Here is a 25984-nt window from a genome sequence, read left to right on the forward strand (position 1 = left end):
GGTGTCCTCTTCTGGAAAGCCATCCGTCAGAATGGATCAGGAGCCACCCTAACAGCCTCATTTTAATGTAATCACCTCTTCGAAGGCCCTTTCTCCAAAAACAGTCACATTCAGAGGTCCTGTGCTTAGGGCTTCAGCGTATAAATTTGGAGGGGACCCAATTCAGCCCATAGCACCTGCCCAATGCAGCAGCTCTGACATGCCTATAGGACGTCAGCACCGTGTAGTGGGGGAGAAGCAGGCAAGATGTTCAGGCGGAATCTGATGCCTTCTACACACTTTTGGTTATTTGCAAACTTACAGGAAATACTAAGCACCAAGGTACACAGTCGCTGTGTTTTAAGAGCTTTACAAATAGAAGCTCATTAAATCTTCCTAATAACCATATGTAGTGGATGCTATTCTTATGCCCATTGTACAGATGGAGAAACTGAGGCACCGAGAGGTTAAATAACTTTCTCTTTAGAGGTAGAGCCGAGTTCAGCCTGTGATGTGTTAATGTGTTGGCACGATTTTCCTCTTCTCTAAGGACAAGTTGAGACTGAGAGCAGAAGAGGCGCAAGATGCCATCTGCGTGAGGATGGAAGTTCTGTCCAACTGGGGGAATGCGTCGTGGGTGGGGCTCGCAGAAGTCGAGTTCTTCGACCTGAACAACACCAAGCTGTACGTGTCACCCCGTGATGTGGATGTCCGGGGCACGGACACGCCCGGGGACCTGGGCCACCTGGTCAGCCGGAACTTACCTGTAAGTGGACGCAGCCCCACTGTGAATCTTGGCCTTGTTTTCTGATGCATTTTCTCGGCCCATGAGGAGCCCATGATGAGGGCGTGAGTGCGGGGAGGGGAGGAAGAGTGTCATCTTCCAGTGTCTCCTCGGGGTAAAGTGGGGAGGACCCTGAGGCAGAGGAAGCGAGAAGCCTCCAAGCTGTGCCCAGGAGCTCTTTCCCAGCTTCCTGCTGTCTGGCTTCTTCTTGGGAGAGGACAAGGAGGGGCCAGGTCACCCCCTTTTATCCACCTGGCACGTTGCGTTGCAGAGTTGCCACCAGACATAAGACCTCCGGGGTCACTGAGATCAGCGCCCCCGTTTTATAGGTGAGGAAAGTAAGGCTTGGAGAAGGGCTCTGGTTTGGCCAAGGTCACGCAGCTGGCAGGTGGTGGGGCCAAGTGCACACCCCCCTCAAGCTCCTGCTTCCCCAGGGACATGGGGTCCGCACCCAACAAACATGGAGCATTCCTTTCCTTTCAATATCTAACAGTTTTCTTTTTAAAAAGCACTGGCATTCTCTCTTCTTGCCCCTGTAGGTGGAGACATGCTGCTTGGCAGTGCCATCGTCTCTGTGCTGTGTCCCAGCGTCATTCATAGTCACCCCCGGGGGTGGGGCAAGAGCCTGGGAGCAGACGTTACCTCTGGGCCATGAAACTAGGAGGACAGGGCGGGGCGGGCGATAGAAAGGCTTTCCCTGGGGTGCTCGTTTGCACCCGTTACATTTCCTGCCATGGACACGTATTATCTGTCTAAATGTCCTTCCACGGACATGTAAAAAAGCACTGCAAATGGAAGCAGTTACTACATGTGCAGCCCTGGCCTGTGCCAGGCTCGGACGTACAATCTGACTTACACCTACCAGCTCACAGGCTCGAGGAGCAGAGGGGCCTGGTTCAGAGCTGGCCGCTTCCAGCTTCATGACCACAGGCGACTCACCTGCCTCGATGTTACTTCCCTCGTCTGTCAAATGGGATGATAACAGTACTTGCCGCGATGCCGTGAGGCTCCCGGTGCTATGCAGAGCCTAGCTCCCTGCCTGGCTCTTCCCGGGGCTCCCAAACACCGGTTATTACTGTTCTCACTGTTACTGGTATTCGTGGCGCTGATGCCACTGAGAAGTAGGTATTACCATTCCCATTTTAAAGAAAAGGAAACAAGAAAGGAGGCTGTGAAAGCCCCGGTTCTGGAGTCCCGGGTTCTGGGCTTCACTCTCTAGCCTTTTGTGGCTCATCTGCCTTCTCTGAGTCCGTTTTTCTGTCTTATGGGAGGGAAGGCTGTGCATAATCCATTAGGATCCTTCCTTGCCAGCAGCAGAAGCTGAGTCTGGCTCGCTTTAGCACAGTTTTTAAAGAACTCTTTATTGCACGTCTTTTGAGTAAGTGGTGTACTCGCTGTCCCCCAGGCCAGAAGCGGACAGGCCCATGGTCGTGGTGGGGTTCCAGGCGTATGCACTGAGGGTTTCATAGTCTTTGTTGGGGGGACAGTAGTGTTTTGTTGGTTGATTAGTTGCGTAGTTGCTTTGTCGTCCTGCCGCTCTGCTGGAGACGCCCAGTCCAGGAGAGTAAGGCTGATGGGCCAACCTCGCTATGAGGCCGGGCACCTGGGCGGGGAGGGAACTCTCCCTGGAGAAACTGAGGGTTGTTACTGAAAGAAAGGCGGCTTGGTGGAGAGAAGCACCACCGTCCACAGGGCAGGACTGGGTGGCGTGAGGCACGCCCAGGGAGCAGCAGCTCTGCAATCGTGAGCCTTGAGAGAAACAGGTCCCCTAGGTCCCAGCCGCTGGGGTGCACTGGCCTTGCACGTCCCCTGTCGGCTTCCTGCTCCGAGCCTGTGGGCTGCCGGGTGTGCTGCTGGGGCTTGGACTAGCGCTTGCCCCCTCTCCCAACCCCCTTGGCACAAAGCAGTGGCGTTTTGGAAGCCTGCTGTACAGAATAGAGCATTCCAGGGCCTATAAAAAGCATCATTGCATTTGATGGTGACCCATTCTGATGATTACTCTCCCTTTTCCTCTGGTTGGCAGGGGCTCATCAGCTCTGCCAGGCGATACGTGGCAGTGGGGACTTGGGCCATGGTTCTGGTGGGTTTGGGGCTTTCTTACTTGGGGCTCTGAGGCTGGGACATGAAGCGGCTGTCCCAGCCGGGGCTGCTGGATGTCCAGGTCTGGCTGTGGGCAGGCTGGATGCCCCCTGCTGCCCTGGCATGGGTTCTCCCTGATACCGTCCTGTGTGCCAGGCCCAGCGCCACCGGAACACACTGCCTCTCAGAACCGTCCAGTTGGCACTGGGGTTTCTGAACGACCCACAGTGTGCCAGCCAGGGCCTGAGACTGTTTCCTCTTACTGTCCCCTCGCTTAATCCTCACAACAGACCTTGGATTACACTCCACATTTGCTAAACGAGAGAACCAAGTCTCGCAGAGTGACTTGCCGCAGGCCACACTGCCGTGGAGAGGTGGAGCCCGGCCGCAAGCTGAACAGAGGGCACCCGGAAGTGGGTCTGGGTTCAGAGGAGAAGCTGCTGGATGCAGGTGGTCGGGGGCAAGCCGAAAGATGTGGGCGTGCCCCTCGTCTGTCTCTCACCCGCCTCGCCCAGTCCCGTTGCTTCAACTTGACTCCAACTGTATACACCCAGCCCTGCCTGCTCCTCTTAGTTCCTGACTGAAATGTCACCTTCTGCTTAACAGCTCCTCGGGGACGTCTGCGGACATCTGAGGCTTCAGAGATCTAAAACCCACGTTGACTCCTTTGCCCACTCACCTCTCTTCCTCCTCCAACATTCTCGTGCCTGGTAGAGGCCGTCTGCTCAGCTGCCCAGGCCCCCATTTAGCCTCTTCCTCGGTTGCCCCCCCCCAGCCTTCCAGCACAGCAGCAAATCCTGTTGATTCTACTCCCCAAACAGAGCTGGATCTGGCCCCTTCTCTCCATTTCAACTAGTATCTCCCAAGTTGGATCCAGTGTTTCCTCTGACTGGCTCTATGAAACGGCCTCCTACCTCATTTTCTGCTCTTCTCGCCCCATCCACTCATGTATCTGCTCTATATCTAACGTGATCTTTAAAAAAATAACAGCTTGCACCCCTCTCCCACCTTAAACCCCTGCAGTGATTTCCTATTGCATTTAGAAATAAAATCGGGGGCGTCCCCAAGGCCTGGGAGCCTGTTTGTGTTCAGGCCTCCAGTTCCCTCCCAGCAGCTCCTTAGCTGCCCTGCCGTCCCCCCCCCCCTTCCAGTCCCCCCCCACACACACACAGCTCCAGCAGCTGCAGGCTTCCTTCTGCTCCACTGACCTGCCAAGTTCACTCCCACCTCTGGGCTCTGCCCTTGTGGCCCCCTCTGCCCAGTACGTCCTTCCTCCATATTTTCCCAGGGCTGGCTTCCTTCTGCTCAGTCAGATCTCAGCCCAAATATCACTTTCTCAGCCAGACTCCCCGACTCTGCAGCCTGGGGGTGTCCTGTTCCCCTCCCCACCCCAGGCTCTATCCCATCATCCTTTTGCATTTTCTTCAGAGCACTTCTCACTGTCAGAAACGATCTCGTTTGCTTGTTCGGTACCTGTCTTCCTCATGCATCTGTACGTTTGTGTCTGTCCTACTCTCATTCTATCCCTAGCACATAACGGTACACAATACATTTTTTGGAATTTTTTATTTGGAATTAATTATATACTCACAGAAAATTCTAAAAAATAGTATCGAGAGTACTAGGAGAACCATAGAGAAAATTGAATGAAGTCAAAAGTTGGGTTTTTTGTTTTTGTTTTGAAATTAATAAATCTTTGGCTGGACTGAGCATGCAAAAAAAGGAGAAAGATTCAAATCACGAAATTCGGGAATGAAAGAGGGGGCCACTACTAGTGACATCACAGAAATGAAAATGATTATAAGGGAATATTAAAAACAATTGTCTGCCAACAAATGAGATATTCTAGATGAAATGGACAGCTTCCTGGAGAGGCACAAATTACCAAAACTGACGTAAAAGAAATGGAACATCTGGATTTTGGTCAAGATGGAGGAGGAGGTAAACGCTGTGCTTGCATCCTCACGACCACATCAGAATGACAGCTGAACTACAGGACTACCATCAGTGAGAACCACCCGAAGTCCAGCGGAACAAAAGTTCTGTTATAGAACTAAGGACGTACAGAAGCCACGTCGAGGCTGGTAGGAGGGACGAAGACACAGAGCAGACTGGTCCCACACCCATGTGTGGCTGTGGAAAATCAGCAGGGACATCTTGGCTTCAGGGGTCCCTCCTGGAGGAGTGAGGGGTCCTGGCCCCACAGCGGCTCCCCAGCCCAGGGTTTCGGTGCTGGGGAGAGAAGTCCCGACCACTGGCGATCACTGATCTGTATAATTTTGTCATTTCAAGGCTGCCGTATAAATGCAATCATGCTGTGTGTAACCTTTTGGAGACAGACTTCTTTCACTCAGCATAATGCCCTTGACCTTCATCCAAATTGTATGCGTATCAGTAGTTGGTTCCGTTTTTATTGCAATAATTCTAAATCGGGGCCACTTGTGAGTTCTGCCTGGCATCTCCCTGGGTGGGTGGCTCTGTGTTAGGTCAACACTGGAAGAGCAAAGCGCCTTTGTTTCTGGAGTTAGAAAGTGATTTACCTCCTCAGAGGGGCTCTCCCTGGCCGTCCATTCTGAAACAGCCCCGCAGCTGCTCTTCAATAACGCTCTCATTTTCTTCATCAAATTCATCCGTGCTCAACTCTTTTCCTTGGCATTTTTACGTGTTTGCCTCCCCTGCTAGCAGAGCTGCGACCTGGTGAGCGCGGCTCCCGCACACCCCTGCAGCCAGCTCAGCGCCTGGCCCCCAGGACGGACTCTGGATTTGCTGGGCGGGGGGTATCAGGTGTGTGGGTACCTCCCCCCACGCCCCCAGCCCTTGGCCTTCCTTCTGCTCCACTTGGTGCCCACCATCTGCCCTTCCGACCGCCAACACCAATGTTTCTCTGGTGGAGGATTTTTCTCCTGGTCCCCAGGCCCACACTGGTGGGCAAGAGCCCCCAGGAGCACCCCAGCCGCCTTGCCCATGGATGGAGCCCCTGGAGGCATCTCTCACGCTGGCTGCCAGCTCCCCAGATGGGGCTGAGCTCCGATGCCCACAGGCCAGTTCGGTAGCTCACTCTTCACGGGCCGCCTGGCCCCTTCTCTGTTCCCCACGCTCCACTTTGTGTTTCCTTTGCTGTCTCAGTAAAATCCTTGCCTTGGCTCTGCTTCTGAGGGAATCCAGACTGCGGCAGAACGAATTCATGAATTAAGAACCAAGGCGCACCCCCCCACCCCCGCCCCCGCCCCGCTTTGGCAGGCCCCTGCCCTGGCTGCGGTCTGGACTTCCCTCGGTGACGCAGCACGCGCCTCCCTGGGCTGTGAGAACAGTGGCAGTGTGAAGGGGCCCTGGTTCTTCTGTGGCCTCTTTCTGACCACCTGTGATGGGCAGGCGGCCCCATCCAGGGGGTGGGGGGTGGGGGGTGCCCAGCGCATCCGGGTCAGTTCGCAGGGCTTCCTGTCAGCCTTCCTGTCAGACTCAGTCTGTGGAAAGGAGACATCAGAAGGCTCGGCTGCTGAGGAGGCCCCGCTTCCCCACAGGTCCATGTTCTCTGACTCTGAACACCAGCGTTCTCGCTTAGCCCTCCCGTGATTCCTCCTCCTGGCAGAACTGTGAAGGAAAGTCAATTCCAGCCCTCTCGCCCGCCTGCCACGGTCAGCCTGGAGCCTGGGCCTTTGTCAGGTGCCCGCAGTGACCCATGTTAGGCCCCAGCTCGGTGAAGTAATGAGACCCCCCGCTGGATTTTGAGATGTGCTACCTTGAGCCTTCACAGCTGCCCAGAGCACGAGAAGTTCTTGCTGAGGCTGAGAAACTTGCCAGATAAGTCAGAACCCCTTGCACTCATCTCCCCCTCTGAACAAAAGCAGCCTGAAAGGCACCATTGTCACTGGAACAGGCCCCCTGTGTTCCCTGGGCAGCTGGAGCCTGGGCCTCCATCTCCTGGGGGCCGGCAGACCCCCAGCGGCAGCCAGTCTCCGCCTCCCCTGGTTCTGTCCAGTAGCAGGAGTCTGTGGAGGCGTCTCAGATACAGGCCGAATGCTCTCGGTCAGGAAAAAGGGACAACTCAGCCAGTGGCAGAGGTGCAGCCGCTGCTTATTGGGACTTAGAACTAATCAGCCCCTAAGCAGGGGCCCTAAACTCAGATGCCTGCGGGGCCAGCAGAGGCGTAAAGAGGGAGTGAGGCAGGTGTAAAAGCAGGGAGTCCTGGGGACTGGGGTGCCGAGAGCACCCGCCCACGGCTGTCAGGGACCCCATTCTGCCACATTTTCCAGAAGGCAGGAATCCAGTGGTGTTCTCTCCATTGTTTAAGTGTCAGCGACGAATTTGCCTTTTTTTTTTTTTTTTAACAACAATCATGAGCCAAACACCATAGCTGTGCAGGCCAAATCCAGTTTACAATCTCTTCTTTAAAGTTTCAATGAGAGGACAGATATTAGGAGGTAAATTTCATTGATCCACACATTTATTCATTCAACAAAGCTTTTTTGGCATTTCCCATGTGCCAAGGAACTGTGCCGAACGCTAAGTGTTCTGGGATGAATTCAACACAGCCGCTTCCCGTAGAGAGCTCACAGCTGAGTGTGCATGGTGTGACCTGTCGTGGACACTGAGGGAAATGCCACCTCAGGCGTTGCAAGGAACTGCGAGCGGGTACCTGGAGGAGAGAGTGTCAAGGGGAGCGGTGACTGAGGGGACGACGGCATATTTGGGCTGGATTCCCCAGGGTGAGAAGGACAGGCACCGTGCTGCCTGCAGAGGCCCAGCCTGTGCAAAGGCACAGAGGCTGAGTGAGTGTGCGATCCTTGGGACCAACAGTCCGACCACAGAAGAGGCATGGGAAAGACAAGAGAGGGGCCACGAGAGCTGAGAAAACCCCTGATTTGGCCTCTCCATCTGCACCCACAGCACTCATGACGTAAAATGTGGTTGGGGCGAACGAAAACCACAGCAAGCTTTGGGGCTCTCTGCCCCGCTGGCCGTGAGAGCGGCGTTGGCAGCCTGTCCGGCAGGTGGGCAGAAATTGGACAGCGGGGTCCCGAGGCTTGGAAATCCTTAAAGGGAACAGACCAACTCCTGCAGCTTCGTGCCGTGGCCCCGTCCCAACAAATGCCTGAGCCAGCTTCTTTTCCATTTAATTTTTTTTTTTTTAATTTGACAAGTACAAAAAGAAGAAAAAAGAAAGGAAAGAAATCAAAGGCTCCGTTTGGCAGATTTATCAGATGGGGCCCGTGGTGGCTCTTTTCCATCCTTCCCTGCGCTTTTCTCAGAGTCGATTACCTTGATTAAAATGAAGTCGCGCATTTTAGATTCAGTCTGGATGGCAGAGCAGAAAGGCCTGAGTGGCAGCTTTGAGCCAAGGACAAGGGTCAGTCCAGACGGGTGAAATCCAAGACCGGCCCCGGATTCTGTGGAGAAGGGGATCTGGCTGCCCATCCTCGGCCCTCAGCCCTCAGCCCGCAGCCCTGCCCTGGTTTTCATTAGGCAAAGAAACAGTCACCCTGGTGTCCTTCGGGGAGAGGCACACGTGTACTGACGACTTCCCTCTCTTCCTGTTGTTTCAGAGCAAGAAAGACCCCTGCTTGTGGACGTGCCCCTTCCACCTGCCGCTCCAGCTCTGTTTTGTTATCCGCAACGTGAGACCCCTGCATGGCTTCGGTCTGGCCAGTATCAAGGTTTGGAATTACTGGACTGCTGATGGCGTAAGTAACTGGCCCCGATTCCTCGCTGGGCATCTGACGGAAGCATGTAGTGCTGTCTAATAGCCTGATTCCTGAAGTTGCAGAATGGAGGCCCTGCTGGGCATAGCATGTGCCTGCTGGGGGTTTCACACTGTCAGAGCCACCAGGAGCTGAGCCTCCCCCAAGGTCTGGGATGTGGCATCAGGCCACTCTCCTGGGGACCTGGAAACACACAAACTGAGGTCCCGTTTTAACAGATAAGGAAACAGACACACAGAGAGGTTATGTAGTGTGCCCCGCGTCACACAGCCAGTAAGCATCAGAGGGAGACTTTGAACCCCTGCGGTCAGATTCCAGGACCCCTTGCTGCTTAGCCAGTGCTTTTCAGACTGTCATGACTCACCTGGGACCTTGCTAAGGTGCAGGTTCGAATTCAGCAGGTCTAGGACAGGGCCCGAGTCTGTGTCTGAGCAGCTCCCAGTGTGCCGGTGCTCCTGGGGCGTGAACCCCCTATGACCCAGAGACTCCAGGTCAAACCTCCGAGCGTGACGTCAGAGCCCCTGATCCCTGTGCCCCAGGCCCTGCCTCTGTCCTGTTGGCACCTGCCCCTGGCTCATGCCCCGTTCTGAGTGCCAGCTGCTATGGCTCTCTGCTACCCTCCATGGTAGTTACCCTTTTAGTCCCAGATCCCTCCCATCTAGCTCAACTCCCAACACCTGCCTCTGCCCCCCATTCCTGAAAAACCCGGCCGGTCACTCTCTCCAGGAAGCCAGCCTGCCCCCTGACCCTTGCACTACTTCAGGGCCTCGTGACTATGTCCCGTCATCACCCTGTCCCAGGAAGGACGCCTGCCCCCCCTGCACAGCACTGGGGGGCCTCTTGGGAGCAGGGCTTGGCCGTCTCCACCACCCGCTCTATTCAAAGTAGAAGCACATGGTTGTCGAATGAATGAAGTTCGTTCCCCAGGAACCAAGAAGCCCTCGTCTTACCCCCTCTGACATCCAGCTGAGAGACTGGGAGTCAGTGTTAGGCCCTTGCACAGGGTCGTGGGCAGGTCAGAGGCTGACGGGATCAGTCAGGAGAGTCTGTGCTTTCCTCTCCTTCCTGTCCTCCCTCTGGTACTGCTTCCTGCTGAGTCTCCCACAATAAACATCCGTGAGGTTCTGGGGACCTGAAGGGTAACCCCCAGACACTGTCCAGGTGGGCTCCGTTCATGAATGACGCTGCCTCAGAGAAGCAACGCAAGTTTTCTCTGATTTCTATTTTTGAGTTTTTAAAAACAAGTAGCTAAAGTTAAAATGCAAGAACCAGTCCAAAGCACTGGAATAAGTGAGGAAGTTTCTGTGAGAATGTCAGCTTCCCCTCCCCACAGGCCAGCGTGGCTCCCTGTGTGTTTAGGGGCTGCCCCCAGGCCCCCAGTGGCGTCTGGGGCCGTGTCCGCTCATGCCCGAGTCCTCTGGGCGCTTCCTGGCAGGTGGTCCCAGCATTTTCTAGAATGAGCAGTGAGACAGTGCTGGCTGCCCAGGTCCACGCCCTGTAGCTTGTCCCTGCCATTGAATACCTATCTTAGGCCACAAAAAGCGGATTTTCTGTGCTGGATTACAAAGGAGATAAGCTTCATTCCTTTGGCCGAGGCCTGAGGCCTCCTGTTTAACCTGCACTCACCTTCCCTGTGTGCTGAGAAGGGAAAGAGGAGCAGGACGTCAGGGTATCGCTGCAGGCGCTCGAAGCCGGTGGCTGCAGGGATTAGAGATGCCAGGCGTTTCTACCCACAGAGCAGCGTGGGGGCCTGGGGCCTGACGGGGGCACCCCTGAGGTAACGTACTGCACACCCACTGTCGCCAGAACTTACCGGGGACAGAAGGTGCAAACAAGTGCAGCTGCAGGTGCGTTTGATTTAATATTCTCCAAAGATTGCCACTGCTGTGTGTTTGTTTGTTTTTAAAGATTTTATTGGGGAAGGGGAACAGGACTTTATTGGGGAACAGTGTGCACTTCCAGGACTTTTCTCCAGTCAAGTTGTTGTCCTTTCAGTCTTAGTTGTGGAGGGCGCAGCTCAGCTCCAGGTCCAGTTGCCGTTTCTAGTTGCAGGGGGCGGAGCCCACCATCCCTTGCAGGAGTTGAACCGGCAATTTTGTGGTTGAGAGGATGTGCTCCAACCAACTGAGCCATCTGGGAGGCAGCTCAGCCCAAGGTGCCGTGTTTAATTTTAGTTGCAGGCGGCGGAGCCCACCATCCCTTGCGGGACTCAAGGGATTGAACCGGCAACCTTGTGGTTGAGAGCCCACTGGCCCATGTGGGAATCAAACCGGTAGCCTTTGGAGTTAGGAGCATGGAGCTCTAACCACCTGAGCCACCGGGCCGGCCCTGCTATGTTTTAGAGGAGGTTAACATTTTGTGTACGGATCACGAGAATCTTCGTTTTTTTTCTGAGCCATGCGTTAAGGACAGATAACGAGAATTCTCGTTTTTACTGTTGACTCTTTTCACTTTGCACATTTTATTGAATTATTTGTGTTTCGTTCATAACAAAGGAAGCTGCTTTCTGCAGTATCACACCAGGAGGGATTACTAACATCATAGGTGAGTAAATCCTAAAAAATTCCATAGAAAAATAATAAATGACATACAAGCATTTACGCTTTAAAGAGAAGAGTGCATTTTAAAATAGTTTCTTTTAAAAACCTGCCAGAACAGAGGGGTATGAGGGATTTAAACCCCGCCGTACGCAACGTGTTAAGTAAGTTTATAGGAAATACAGCTTGGCCTGGTAGACACGGCTTGTTAATACAGAGTTTTGTGTATGGGAGTCCAAGGAAGAAAAGTTAGACCTGGGAGATACTCCAACCACGGCTTCTTTAGAACAAGAAGGTGCTAGAAAAGATAGTGCTTGTGAAAGCCTCAGGCTAACTGTGGTGTGTCCAGTGCAGTAGCCACCAACCAGGGGTGACCACTGAGAACTTGAAATGTGGCTAATGCAACTGAAAAACTGCACTTTATTTTATCTCTGTGTTTTAATTGAGATATAATTAACATATAACATTGTATTAGGTTTAAGTATACAGTGTAATGATTTGAGATATATACAGATGGTGCCAAAAACATGCATACACATTTTAAGAAAGGAAAACTGTATTAAAATCGTAATACTCACTATATACCGATAACAAAAGATGAATACAAGTTACGTTTGATTTCTGCAATTACAAGAGGTGCTCAAAGTGGTTCCCATCAGCGTCCAAACACTTTTGATGATGGCGAACCACAGCTTGAACACGTTGACCAAAGTGTCCACTTGCATACTTTTTTTTGGGCAGCATGTATATATATGTTGCCATAAAAAGTTTAGTTAATATCCATCACCATACAGTTACAAAAATTTTTTACTTGTGATGAGAACTTGTGTGGTTGCAAATAGCAGGATTTCCTTCTTTTCATGGCTGAATAATACTCCATATTGTGTGCGAGTGTGTATAGATATACGCGTATATATGTTACGTACCCCATCTCCTTTATCCATTCATCCGTCGCTTAGGTTGTTTCCCTGTCTTGCCTGCAGTGGACATGGGGGTGCACATTCCTTCTTAGCGTAGTGGTTTCATTTCCTGTGGCTGAGCTCCCAGAGGTGTCACTGCCCCGGGCTCCGGCCTGCACTCCTTTCTGCAGCGCTGCCTGGCTCCCACCTTGACTCTTCCTCTCCTCCCTTGGCCTCTCCCTGCCAGGCCTCTCTGAGTCCTATGTTTCCATTGTGGAAACCCGTCCCCTTCCAAACCCGGCTCCTCCTACCCCTTCTGCCTGCCCCCAGCCCTGGATGCGTCACAGTAAGTGGCCGCCTCATCCGTCTCCCCGTCCCACTCACTCATCTGCTCAGTCCTTCCATCTCCCCAGCAGAGGACACCAGTCACCCCACGCTCACATGTCGTGCTGGGGCCAGAGTCAGACATGCCAGCTGCTCCAGGAGGGACCAGGGGATCAGTAGCCAACCGCAGCTCAGTGGGCAGTGCGGTGGTGGAGGGCGCCTGCGCCAAGGGCCTGGCAGCTGCAGAGCGCCTGGGGGTGGCCGCGGTCCCCTGCCAGCACGGGCTTCCCGGGGCATCCTGGGAAGAAGACCACGGCGCAGAGGCCGTGCCTGCCCACCGATGGCCGCTCACAGACAGAGCTCCGCCGGTCACATGTTTTCAGAATTCTTATTACACACCCTCCCTTTGGAAACGTCCAGTCGGCTTGAGTCTCTCTTTGCCCCCAAGCTCCCCACCCCCCTGTCCTGCCCCAGGCTCCTTCTAGTGGTCTCCAGCCACGTCCTTTGGGACACCAAGTCACACGCTTCCCTGGGGTGGTCCTCAGTTTCCTGGGCCCCCGATGCCCCCTACACGCGCCCCCGGCCAGATCCATCCTGCAAATGTACTCGGTGTGGCCCTCCTAGTGTTGCACAGCTTTGAAACACTTGACGGCATTGGAACATTGGCTTTTGGTGAGCTGGTTTTGCTCCCTCAGTGGCATCGGTGGGCGAGTGAGCCCTGCCCCCCTGGACTTGTGGGCGTGATTCTCCAGCGCACCAGTCCCCGTGGCCCCGGCCCCCGCGGCTCTGGCTCACAAGGGTTTGCGTTTCGGTCCCGTTATACAGGCTGCCTTAAGGAGAAGAGCCCTTGTTGGCATCCTACTCAGGCTGGGCCCCGGAAGCGCCCACGTGGTGTTTGTTGGGTTGAATAAAAATTGCAGGGATTGCAAGATGGGGCCTCAGCTCAGATCTTGGGGACTTTTGACCGAAGGCAGTGAGAGTGTTTCTGGGCCCCACCCAGAGTTGGGGTTCTTCCTGTGCCTACTACCAGCCTCTGCCAGGAACAGGGGCATTGCTGCCTGGGGCCTCGGGGGACGGGGCGTCTCTGGGCCACGCTCGCCCCCAGCAGCCAGACTTATCAGGTACATACATCCAGGCAGCGGGCTGGGTGTGGAACAGTGATGGTAGCTCGTGTTTCTGGTGTGCATGTTACATGCCAGGCAGTGCTCAAGGGAACTTGACACATATCAGCGTGTTTATTCCGCACAGCAGCCCTGTGAGATGATACCGTGATGACCACCTCTGCTACAGATGAGGAAACTGAGGCACAGGGAAGCAGGGCCGTTTGCCAGTGCTGACATCACTCCAGGCCATCTGGTGCCGCCCACGCAGCCCTGCCTCTCCATAGAGAGACCGTGCTGGCTGGAGAGCTGTGTCCTGCCTCGGGCAGCCGTCACCCACCACTTCAGACCTGGTCCCGTGTCGCCAGACAGCCTGAATTTTCTAGAGAGGCCAGACATGCATGTTGTTGTGCGGAAGCTCCCACTTTTTAGATATTATCAACTAGTTCAGAAACTTTTAATGTCTCTGTGGGTCAAACCAGCACAGATTCAGCTTTGGGGCCATCAGTTAGTGACCCAATTTATTAGTTCACATCCACCTCCACTGTCCTCTGAGTCTCTGATGGGGGGTGGTCAGAGTGGTTTGCCCAGAGCCTGAGCCTGGCCTGTAGCGGGTTAAATGTTGTTTGTTAAATGTCACAGTGTCCCACCATCTTCTTCAAGTTTCTGTATCACAAAGAATGGTTTTCATTGGTCTTCCTCCCATGGGACATGTAAAAGGCCATTGAGGTCTTCCCCCCATAAAATAACACTCAAGTTCAGAGGCTCCAGGAAGGAGCAGGTTTAGCTCCCAGAGCACGGTACCGAGATGTATAGGCATGGACTGGTACCCTGCCCTTGAAGGTCTCCATCCAGGTGAGGACAGGTGGGCACTCGGCAGGTAGCAGGCACAGAGATGCAGGTGGCAAGCCCAGCTCTGAACCCAGAAGAGGGCCCTTGAGTCAACCTGAGGAGGAAGGAGGGGAGACTGGCAGGGCCAGGGGCTTCCTGGAGGAGGTGGCCCTGAGCCAGGTACTGAAGCCTACATGGTGGCCCCCTGGGCGGCAGCCGCTCACTCCCGGAAGTGCCCCCTTCCCTGATAAACCTAGTCAGGGGAAGCCCCCCCCCGCCCCCCAGGTCTGGAACCTGCACTTGTGGAAAGAGCGGTGAAGGGCAGCAGCTAGTGCTTTCCCTCTCTGTGTCACGGGGCCCTCGGAGGGTGCTCGCGTCGGAGCAGAGTGTGGGCAGCCTGCCGTGGTGCCCCCATAGGCTGGGCGTGAATGAGGCCTGTGCCCAGAAACCATTTGCGCCAATGGACACTTGGCCCGGCCAGTGCTTTGCCCGAAATGTTTTTCTTCGGAATTTGTCCGCTGTGCTAAGGCAGGTGTTTGTTTCTAGGGAAGGTGGCTCGTGAGTGTAAAAGCCACACCTGTGCTTGGGTTGTTGTTACGACTGAACCTCGCCGCGTCCATCTGTGCTCCCGGGACGGGATGGGGCCAGGGAACAAAGTGGCCTTGCCGAGTCGACTCAGTTACTCAGATCAGAAGAACATTAATATCGTTGTGTTATAGGTGTCTTACAGTCTCTGCAACTGTACGGAGGGAACAGCCAGGATGTGGGCGAGGGAAGATGCTCCCGTTATCGCATTGGTTTTCTCATGCCAGTGAGTTTCAGGGTCCCTTTGAAAATCCATTACAAAAGGACTTTAGGTGACGTCAACAAAAGCATAACAATAACGCTCTTTCATTAAACAAGGAAGAAAATATTAGCACCAAGGAAACAGGAAGGACACACACACACACACACACACACACACGGTTCTAAAGGTTAAGGAGCATTTCCCCCTGGATTTCTTGGAAGCCAGAGCAAAGGAGGAAACATTCGGGACTAAATTCCTGCTCCCTGGAAAGCAGGACAGGACGCAGGCTGGCTTTTAAGGAGCGAGAGAATTTCTTCCCTGGCCCTATTCCCGAAGACATCCTGTGCACGAAGCTTCACTGTGGGGACGCCGAGGGCTATGGCCCTGCAAAGCCCTCCACCCTGTTTTCTCCATGGTGCACACATGCCTCTCACGTGGCTTCTAACTGCAGCTGTGATGACAGCTATGTCAACGTGCCCATAAATATGTAGAAACAGGTCTGGAGGCCGTGGCGTACACACTCCCTGCCCAGTGCCCACAGCGATAGCCTCTGAGAACTGAGGAGCGAGACAGGAGGGGTAGGAGAGAGCCAGTCCCCGGAGACGTATCAAAAAGGAAAAGTGGGGCTCTGAGTCCCACCGGCTGACTCTGCCCACGGCCAGCCGGCCCGCACGGAGGCCTTCTCTGGGTACAGCTTGACCCAAAGGGTGGCAGCTGTAGGAGCTCGGGCATGCCACCCAGCGTGCCTCACCGTGTACCAGCTCTGGGACCTTAGGGAAGGCTGAGCCTCAGTGTCTTCATCTATAAGACGGGTCCTAATGCCCATCTTGTGGGGTTGTTCCCAGGACTGTGTGGCAGCCCTTTCCTTTTTACATTTGGCATCCCCAGAGTAGTGACTGCTGCTTGTTCCCTGCCCTGGATCTCACTCTGGTAACCCCCAGGCCAAATCCGCCCACAGAGATGGCTGGTTTGACCTACGGAGTATTGGAGACGTGGCAGAGATGGGCACCAGGAGGCAGCTCAGGAGCCTCCCAGCCCCCAGCGCCCCCTGTGTGTCCACCCTCGCCCACCTCTCTCCTACCTGCCCGGCCCCTGTGGGCATTCGAGGTCGCACCCCTGCCCTAGTCTGACGCCCTCACTATGTCCCTTCTCGGCCAGACCTCCTGGAGAGAGCAGGGTGGCAGACGGCGAGAGGTCAGCTGGTGTTCCAGACTGTTCGTGAAAGGCAGACAAACACATTTTGGAAAGCAGACGTGCCATTGTGAAAGCCAGGATGTCCCCTCATGGCTGTGCTGGACTGGATGTCCTCCCACCACCCCGCAGCCTCTTTAAATGGGAGTGTTTCTGTCTCACCAGATGTTTCCATGGCAGTCACTTTGCGAAGCTAGTCATTGAGAGCTGCCCGCGCTGTCCTTCTCGAATAGCTGTTTCCTGATTAATTCACATCACACACCTGCTCGGTGCCTCTGCTAAGCAGAGAATACATCCACATAAACATGTAAAACAGGGCTTTGAGAATCGACTTTTCTGACAGGCGGCAAATAGTAACCTGCCATCCTGCAATTGGACAATTGACGCCGAGTTCCTGGGGTGTCACACAGGCTTGACGGGTCTCCTTCTAAATCGCTACAGAAACCAAGTAGCAGTGACTTGGTCAACGAGAAATTGAGTTGGAGCGTACTCACCTGGGCTTTCAGGAAAGCTACGGGGGGCACAGCTCTCAGATCCCATTTCCCAAGAGCAGATCAGAAGCCAAAGCAAGACGGGAAGGAAGTGAGCTGGGGGTGAAACCGGCAGGCGACCGTTTTCCTGCGCAGGTTTGTTCTCAGAGCATTCATTGTCAGAGAACCGTGGGGAAGACACCTGTGTGTGTTCCCTTATAATTCCAAAGCAATCATGGAGGACCTACTAGGTGCCAGGTACCTGCTGGGCCCTTGGACGACATGGAACAAGAGCCTCTGCTTGTCTCAGAGCTTAACTGTGGGGGCGGGGTGACAATAAATGAGTGAAAAAGCCAGTAAGACCGTTTCAGAGACAAGAGAGCAGTAAAACAGGGCGATGGGATAGCGGAGACTGGACAGGCAGGGGCTGCTCTAGAGAGTGTCGGGAAGACCTCTGGGAAGACAAGAGGGGGCCGACCTTGAGATATCTGAGGCAGAACCTTCTGGCAACTGTCCAGGTCCCGAGCTGGGGATGAGGTGGCAGGATTAAGGAGGAAGGGAGGAGGGAGAGGGTGGCGGGGGCCAGGCCGGGGGAGTCGGCAGGGACCGGAGCCCGTAGGCTCACTGGCCACTCGAGGGGGATGGAATTTATTCTCAGTGTAGCACAAAATCATTGGGTGGTTTTTTTGTTTTGTTTTTTAGATTTTTTTATTGGGGAAGGGGAACAGGACTTTATTGGAGAACAGTGCGTACTTCCAGAATTTTTTTCCAAGTCAAGTTGTTGTCCTTTCAATCTTAGTTGTGGAGGGCGCAGCTCAGCTCCAGGTCCGGTTGCTGTTGCTAGTTGCAGGGGGCACAGCCCACCACCCCTGTGGGAGTCGAACCGGCAACCTTGTGGTTGAGAGCCCACTGGCCCATGTGGGAGTCAAACCTGCAACCTTCGGAGTTAGGAGCATGGAGCTCCAACCACCTGAGTCACCGGGCCGGCCCCCATTGGGTGGTTTTAAGCCGGGGGCTGCCATGATCTGCTAAGTCATTTTTACAAAAACGACTGGACGCTGTGTAGGACATGAAGTGTGTGTGTTCAGGGTAGGGGTGCAGCGACGGTGCAGAGTGGAGGCAGAGAGACCAGTTAGGAGGTTCTGGTAGTGACCCAGGGACAGTGATCACACCGGAAGCACAGGAGTAAATCAGAATCGTCCACCCTGAACAAGGAGGTTCCGCCACCCGGTTACTGGTGCCCTTGGCAAGGTGGGTGCCACGTAGACGGGGAGGCAGCGGCCCGGCTGCAGCGGGGCCGAGAGAGCAGTGGGGACAGTGACCCTCAAAGAGTCTGCCGTACAGGCAAACAGACAAACAGGTGGTGGGCCCCCAACGATGAGGTGCTCCTCGGCAAGAAAAAGCAACAGCACTGAATTCCCACAGCGTGGCTGCTTCTCCAGGTGATTCTGCCGCATGGAGGAAGCGAGGCCGGAAGGACAGAGGGCATGATTGCTCTTACATGAAGTCTAGGAAATGCAAACTCTAGTGACAGAAAGCGGCAGGGCGGCTGCCTGGGGGCGGGCGTGGGAGGGGGACGGAGGGGTTACCCAGGGGTACGAGGAAGCTTTGGGGGTGATGGGCATGTCCATTGTTTCGATTGTGGAGGTGATTTTGGGGGAATACACATGCGGTAGACCCACTGAGTTGTACACTTTAAAAATGTACAGTTTACCGTACGGAGGTATGTCCTCGATAAAGCAATTTTTTAAGTGTTTTTATGTAAAGAAGACAGATAGGGCTGAGGCAGGAGGAGATGAATGCCTGCGTGGTGTCTGGACTCACGTGTCAGGGGGAAGGACACAGGAAGGGAAGGGTAGCCAGGGACACTTATGTCGCATCCTGCCAAGGGGTCCAGGGTCCATCCCCCTGGCCTGAGGTTGTCCACCTTCCGTGCATGGCGGGATTGTCTGGACACCATGTAGCAAGCGCAGTGTCCACCCCACACCCCGCTCTGGTTGCAGCCGCAGCTGAGGTGGAACAGTCCCCACCAGGCTGACAGGGTGGTTCCCCCGTGTTTCCAGGCTCCCTGCCTTTCTGCCTGGGTCCTTCTCCCCAAGCCACTGTGCCCCCAGGGGCAGCCTTCAGCAGCGGGGAAGGAGTCAGTGGATGAATGCCACAGCCTCCAGCTCTGGAGGGGGCACTCTGAGGTTCATTCTGTGGGCTCTTCAGAGGGCCCCAGGGGGATGGAGCCCCTGTCGCCCACAGCCGTGACCAGCCCGAAACCCTTTTTGGGGTGTCCTCCTGCCCCACCCCTCTGGGGAGCACCTTGCTAAGTAAGCTCCCTGCACTCACCCGTGTCCTTCTCTCAGGCTCTGCTTTTTGGGGCACCCGGAGAAGCACGATACCCCTGGAACCAGGGAGTCCACGTTTTACGTGCATGTCAAGCTTTTCTGACACAGGGGGCGCGGGAACCATACTAAGGAGAATTCTATCAGCAGTGAAAACAACCTGCAGATTTCAGAAGGGGGGCATGACTGGTCCGGATCCGGCGCTGGGAGGAGATGAACTCTGGTGGCTGCGTGACGCTGAGGTTGAAGCAGCAAGAGACAGGAGGCAGGGAGGCCAATTAGCAGGCGATTACAGACGTCCTGGCAGGAGGGGATGATGACAGCTGATCTGGCCGCCCTTTAGGGGAGCCTTTGATTTATAAAGCACGTGAGGCTTCACACAGACTTGAGAGGGAGCCTTATTTAACATCCCCGGGGCTGTGGTTTTGTAACACTCACGTTCCTCGCATTCCACATGGCTCTCTTTTATCTCCTGCTTTGAAAATTTTGATCGGTACATCACTCTGATGCTACGCGTTTTCATTTTGCTCAATTCTGTGTTTTCAGGACCTTGACATCGGTGTGAAGCATGTGAAGGTTTATGTCGACGGAAACCTCATCTTTGATGGCCAGTTGGACAGAGGAGGTGGGGAGGCCCCCGCTGGCCAGACCATCCCGGTCGGCCTGCAAAATGAGACGGACGAGAGAGCGGAGGACACCGTGAACGCCCCCTGGGAGGACAGCAAAGATGGCCTCACAGTGGCCAGCACGGATGGGGACGAGGAGTGCAGTGTCACTTACTCGCAGCCGGCCGGAGCAGCCGTGGACGTGAAGCTGTCTGCACCAGGAAATTTATGTGGTGAAAGGACAAATTCTCCTGACTGCATCAAAGACAGTTTGTCTGAGCGAGAGGACGATGTCAGCTTGTTAGTGGCCCCCACCTCCGTGGGGGGGGTGCCCACGGCCCCTCCCCCAGCACCCCCTGACCAGGAGCTCTCGCTGAGCCAGCAGCTGGAAAACCTCACAGGCAGAAAAGTCTCTGAGCCACCAGGGAAAACGCCATCCTGGCTCCAGCCTTCTCCCACAGGGAAAGGCAGGCAGCAGGGAGGCAGAAAGCCAAAACCCCTCTGGCTGAGTCCTGAGAAGCCTGTGGACTGGAGAGACAGGCTTCTGTCAGAGGCTGTCGTGTGGGTCGGTGAGGGTCCTGGAGAGACGGAGGCTGGGGACAAAGGCCCCAAGCGTGAGCAAGGGCGGGCGAGCACCTGGAGTGTCATCTCGGGGAACAGAGCCCAGAAGGCGACCCCCAAAGTCTGCAGTGATGACTTTGACATTTTCCACCAGCCCGCCAACAGGGAGCGCCCGGCCAGTGGGAGGAGGGGCCCCAAGAAGGATGGCCCCAGCAGTGGTCACGGCAACGGCCAGCCAGCCGGCAGAGGTAAGCTCAAGAGGCCATCTCACCTGGTTCCGTCATCCCTGGGGGCCACTGACTGACACCAAGGCATTTGCTCCCTGGACCTCAGTTTCCTCCTCTGCAAAGCGAGGGGTTTCTTCTCAACCAGGGGTCCCAGATTTACTATCTCGGGCACCACAGAAGTGGCAGCAATGAGTGAAATGGGCAAGACACACTTTGCATGTTAAACTCGTAGACGTCGTCATGGCCACCAAGATATGTCCCTTTGCTCTGTGTTTCTTGCAGTGCCTGGCTTTTCCAGTCTCGACTTTGTTGTCCCACCTCAGAGGGGGACGTTGGTCTCTAATTACTTCACTTTTTTCTTTACTGTTAGAAAAATAGCACAAGTGTACTGACAAATGGCAACTGCAACTTGCCTGGGTGCCGGAGGTACTGTAAGGAGTGGTGAGGGCTGCAGCTAACTGGTGAGGGCGGTCGCACGGCCCGTCGAAAGGGACCGGCGGCTGCTCCACCCCGGCTGCTTTTGGCATTCAGGAAGGCAAGGCCAGGGTGCCCGACACCCCTTTTCCTGTCATCCACAGAAGTCAGAAACACAGACTAGTCTTACTTCCCAGCAGTGGTGACTTAAACCAAGATTGTTTATAAACCACTGTGTGGGTCAAAAAAGAAAATACACGTCTGCTGGCAGGACTCGCCTGCTTTGTGAACTTTGCAGTAGATTATCTCGAAGGCATCTGAAAGGAGGGGCCCAAGGCCGGGCTTCTGCATGTTTGCCCTCAGGTTTGGCTCCTGGGCAGGAGTGCAGCATAGCAACGGGGGGTGAAACCATTTGAACCCCAGCTCGGCTGCTTGTAGATCTGGGATTTACAGCACCGAGCACTTCCACGTTCTGAGCCCAGCAACGTCTCCGTCTATAAAATGGGCATGAAGACCCCTCCCCGCCACGCCCTCCTCAGTGTTGGGACGGGTGAATGAGACGATGGCTGCACACAGTAGTACCCAGAGCCCGGCACGTGGAAAGGGCTCCGTAATCGGCGGCCATCATTTCAACACTAGCTTGTCCATCCTTTATCCTCCCGAAAGCACTCGGACCTTCCAAGGCAGGGCTTACCCCAAGAGCCTTGGAATGTAACCCCCACCCCACATCATGGGCGCAAACCCTGCAGCCAGACTGCCTGGGCACGCGTCCTGGTTTCTCACGGCCAACCCACACCGTGGGCAAGTCTGAGGCCTTCTCTGAGCCTCAGTTTCCTCATCTGTAAAATGGTGCCAGTAGTGCCCATCTCATGGGTGCTGGGAGGGTCAGATGAGGGCATAAGTATACAGTGCCTGGCACCTAAGAGCACCCAACAGACGTCAGCTGCTCCTATTATTATTATTGTTAACATCACCATCGTCACTGTCCCCACTCGGTGACACCGCCTCTTGGTGTATGCAGGCAACACCACTGTACAGCTGACCCTTGAACAACATGGGGTTGGGGCACCAACCCCTTGTGCAGTCAAAAATCCACGTGTAACTTCTGAATCCCCCCAAACTTAACTGCGAATAGCCTTCTGTTGGTCGGAAGCCTCACCGATCACGTAAACAGATCAACACGTATTTTGTACGGTACACGTATTATATACAGTATTCTTACAATAAAGTGAGGTAGAGAAAACGTGTTATTAACAAAATCATAAGGAAGAGAAAATGCATTTGCAGTACTGTACATGTTTATTGAGAAAAAGCTCATCTCAGCAGACCTGCCCAGTTCAAACCCGTGCTGTTCGAGGGCCAGCTGTATATACATTTTTCTCGTGAATCATCTCAGTTCCGACTCTATCGCTGACTCAGAGGCAGACCCCGACGGTCTGCATTCAGCCCGTCTCCACTCAGAAACGTAGAGAGTTTGTGGCCTCGTTCAGACCCCTGAAATGTCACTTAGGGCACGAGAGCAGGTCCCTCGGACTCGGTGTACCTTCCTGTGACGAGCGACTGGCTCCCCTCTGCCAAGCAGAGCTGCCCCTGCTGGCTCACCAGCCCTGCCCACCCCGCCAGGACTTAACCCTGAGACTGGGTGTCGGGGAGGACATCCGAGGGGGGGGAGGAGAACTGAGAAGCTCTTTGAGGGCAGAGACGGTCTTATCTGTGATGGGATCCCCAGGGCCAAGTGCCCGGCTCCCCGTGGGTCCTCCGAGTGTGGGAGGAACGGTGAGAAGAAGGGACGTGGTGGCTGGGTGTGTGGCAGGTGGCAGCGGTATCCAAAGGAGCTTATTTACTCCTCATGCCAGCGCCCCTTTACAGATAAAGAAAACATGGGTTTAAATAACTTTCTTCGGGGCGCACAGATAGTAAGGGTTAGAGCAGCATTGGGACCAACGTGATCCTGCCCCAGACTCCATGCTTCGAACCACGACCCTGTGATGACGCCCTGTTTCCACAGCCACCGTCAGCCGCTCCCCCTGGGAGAGCCTGGTAAACAGACCCAGAGCCGCCGGGAGTTCTGAGGTGATGGGCGTTATTCTAACTTGTCCAAGTTCAGAAGACTTTGTCTCACTTTAATTTGTTTCCAGACATTTCACTGCTTGGCTCAATGACACATTAAGAACAGAGCCCTTGAGATCTAATGCTTGTTAAGCCAGTCGTGCTAAGAAAGAGAGTTGCTTTGAAATTTTAAGTGACCCATTACATAGAGCCAAATCCCGTAGCCCTGCCCTCCCGGAAAGGTGCAGGCTGAACCCTCCATCCGCGCTGGTAAAATGAATGGCTGCCAGGTTCCTTCTGGCACTGGAATTGTGTTGTCACCATAAGACAGAGCCTGGAGAGTCTTCCGCCCACCAGAATATCTCATTGTAATAACGTCTGCATTTTGAAAGTGTCTTCATCAGGAGTCAGCTGGCTGCAGGTGAATGAAATCTTGTCTTGAGGCGTAAAGGGGGTGTTATTTGGAGGATGCCTGAGGCGCTCTTGGACCCCCAGAGTCAGGACGTGTAACTGCCCTTCCCATGGAATTGCAAGGAGGAACCAGAAAGCTGGCAGTCACCAAGGAAGCCCCTCCCTGTCTCCCCAGGGCTGCTGGGTCCCGCCTCTGCTCTTCTACAGGTCACCGGCTTTCCTTCACTCTTCCTCCCGGGATCGGCTTTCTCTGATCTGTGCACACAGCAGGAAATGGCCTCGCAACCCTAGCGTGACACAGTTTCCCAGCTCTGGCTCCAGCAGCCAATTCCAGAGTCTCAGGGGAGAAGCTGATTGGCCAGCTTGGGTCAGGTGTCCATTCCTTGTTCAATTGGCTCTGACTGACGGGAGGCCCACGGAGAACAGACACGGCGCTGTCATATCATCTCCTTACGTACTGTTTCATTTCCTGTTTTCTTAGCAATTAGCACAGACCTCACGGTGATGCCATCGATTTTTATAAGCGCGCGTAGAACTTCGTAGTTCATCTTCTTCTCCACTGAGGAGTTGTTTTCTCAGTCCTGTCATCTGTTGGTGGCCCCACCCAGACCGCGCTGATGGCAGACCGAAGCAGCAGCTTTCTGTCGTCCGTTCCGATTTCTGAGCAGGAATATTGACAGAGACGGGACACAGCACTGACTCCAGGGGCGCCCCGCCTCCCAGGACTAGCGAGTCGCGTGTTCTCCTGCAGACAGAGGGACATGCGGGTCCCCGGTGTGCTGTCACATCTCCGCGGTCCAGGACCAAGTCTGCACCTCTCTGCCTTCATGACCCGGGGTGTACCTACTGAGGAGAAGAGGTCAGAAAGCAGACAATCCCGCCTTTCTCGCACAGAGAAGCCCAGGCCGACTCTCTCGCAGTGACGCCTGGTGCTGTCTCCTCGGTGCTCTTGCACCCCGACCCTGGCCATTCATCTCAGCCCACGGAGAGCAAATCACAGTAAACCAGAGTCTGATGATCCGTGTGGGAAGCCCCTCCTGCCAGGTGTGAAGCCGCAGTCCTGCAGGAAAGGGCAGGAGAACCCCCCGGGGTCTTTGTTGATGGCTGATGAGGAGGGGAGAGGACAGGTGCAGGACAGCTGACAGGTGGGCGGCAGTCCCTTCGCCTCCAGGTCTGAACGCGGGGTGTAAAGGTGATGCCAGCCGTCTCCCCCTTCCCTGAACTCCTTGTGCCAGGGTCTGTGCCAGGCACTGGGACACAGCAGGAAGAGGGCAGAGCAGGCTCTCCAAGGAGGAGGTGAGAAGAGCCAGCTCCCTGGGGATCTGAGGAAAGAGCATTTCCATAGAGGGCACAGCAAGGACAAAGGCTCTGGCGTATCTGTGGGCCAGAAAGGCCAGCATCGGGGGAGCAGGGTGACCAGGGGGAAGGGTGGACAGGTGGGCAGGGCCAACTCGGGCCCCTGGGGGCACGGGGAGGAGCGGGATTTCCTTTGCTTTTCCTTGTTCTTGGCGAAGCAGAGACAGTCCCTCCTGAGAGACCACATTTTAGGCATGTGGAGTTTGAAGTGAGAGCGGACCTTCCAAGGGATTGTTGGAAGTGGAAGGTGGTGCCTGGGGGAGAGAAACCGGAACTTGGAGCCAGGAACTGGGGGAGGCAGAAGGATGGAGGAGTTGGGGGGCTGGGATGAAGCTGAGGCCTTGGCTGCAACCAGACTTAGGGTGTGGGGAGGAGCCCTCGGCAGGCAGGTGAGAACGAGGGAGGTGTGACGTCTCCTGAGCTGGTAGAGGGCGACTGTCCTGCCTGGGATGTTGCTCCTGAGGAAAGATTGGCACTGCGAGCCACTTTGAACTTGGAGAAGGTCATTTCAGTGGAGAGCATTGTTTGCTGTGTGTGGGACTTGTGGATGCAAAGGGACAGAAAGCCACCAGGTGTGACTTCAGGGACAGCTGAATCCAGGGACTCTCCCCGTCTCTCAGCTCCCGTTCCTGCGCGGGCTTCCTTCTCGGGCACGCTCCCCCCAGGGTGGCAAGGTGGCCGCCGGCAGCTCCTTACCTGCATCCCGCCAGCTCAGCAGCCCCCATGGAAGGAGCCCTCGTTCCTTGCACGAGCCCAGCTCAGAGGGATGCTGTCAACATTTGCCTGGATGACCTGAAAGTGGGGGATCCCTGAAGGAAAATCAGGGTGTTGTTCCTGCAAGAAGGGGAGGTGGAGTCAGGGAGGGCAAAACAATAACTCGACAGAGAGGAAGCGGGTGGCAGGGGTGGAGAGAGGATGGTCTTGATGGGGATGCAGAGTGACTGCAGCGAGAAGAGGGCGCCCCAGGGTCAGGCTGCTTCCTTGTTCTTTCAGGTAGAGAGATTTATGCATGTCTGCAGGCAGGGAGAGGGGAAGGTGCCAGTGGGGAAGGCGTGATTGAAGATTCTGGAGAAAGGAGATAATTGATGGAGCCGGGCCCCCTCGGAGACAGGCAGAAAATGGAACGCAGGGCACAGTATGATATGAAGGGAGCAGAAACAGAATGTCAGTGTCATCAGCTGCTGTTTTTCCAGAATGACACCCTGAGTTGGCAGTTAGCCATGGCGTGGCGGAGAGGACAGGCCACTGCTCGGTGTCACAGAGCTTTGTATTGTGCAGGGAGGAGAGCAGGGCCTCAGAGCCAGGCCCCCTCCTCTCCACGTACTGGGGACACAGCTGCGGCTTTTGGAGC

General features: G+C 55.0%; 1 protein-coding gene across 10 annotated transcripts in view; it reads left to right on the forward strand.

The window, feature by feature from the left end:
- KATNIP (katanin interacting protein) overlaps positions 1-25984 on the forward strand; it is a 151532-nt gene that overhangs the window by 99863 nt on the left and 25685 nt on the right. For all 10 annotated transcript variants that reach the window (XM_019754670.2, XM_019754669.2, XM_019754672.2 and 7 more), the window contains 3 exons: positions 530-745; positions 8386-8523; positions 19557-20424. In XM_019754670.2, the coding sequence (XP_019610229.2) occupies positions 530-745; positions 8386-8523; positions 19557-20424 (1222 nt within the window). The remainder of the gene's footprint in view (positions 1-529; positions 746-8385; positions 8524-19556; positions 20425-25984) is intronic.

The sequence above is a fragment of the Rhinolophus sinicus genome, linkage group LG18 (genome assembly GCF_036562045.2).
Source record: "Rhinolophus sinicus isolate RSC01 linkage group LG18, ASM3656204v1, whole genome shotgun sequence".
Taxonomy (NCBI): Eukaryota; Metazoa; Chordata; class Mammalia; order Chiroptera; family Rhinolophidae; genus Rhinolophus; species Rhinolophus sinicus.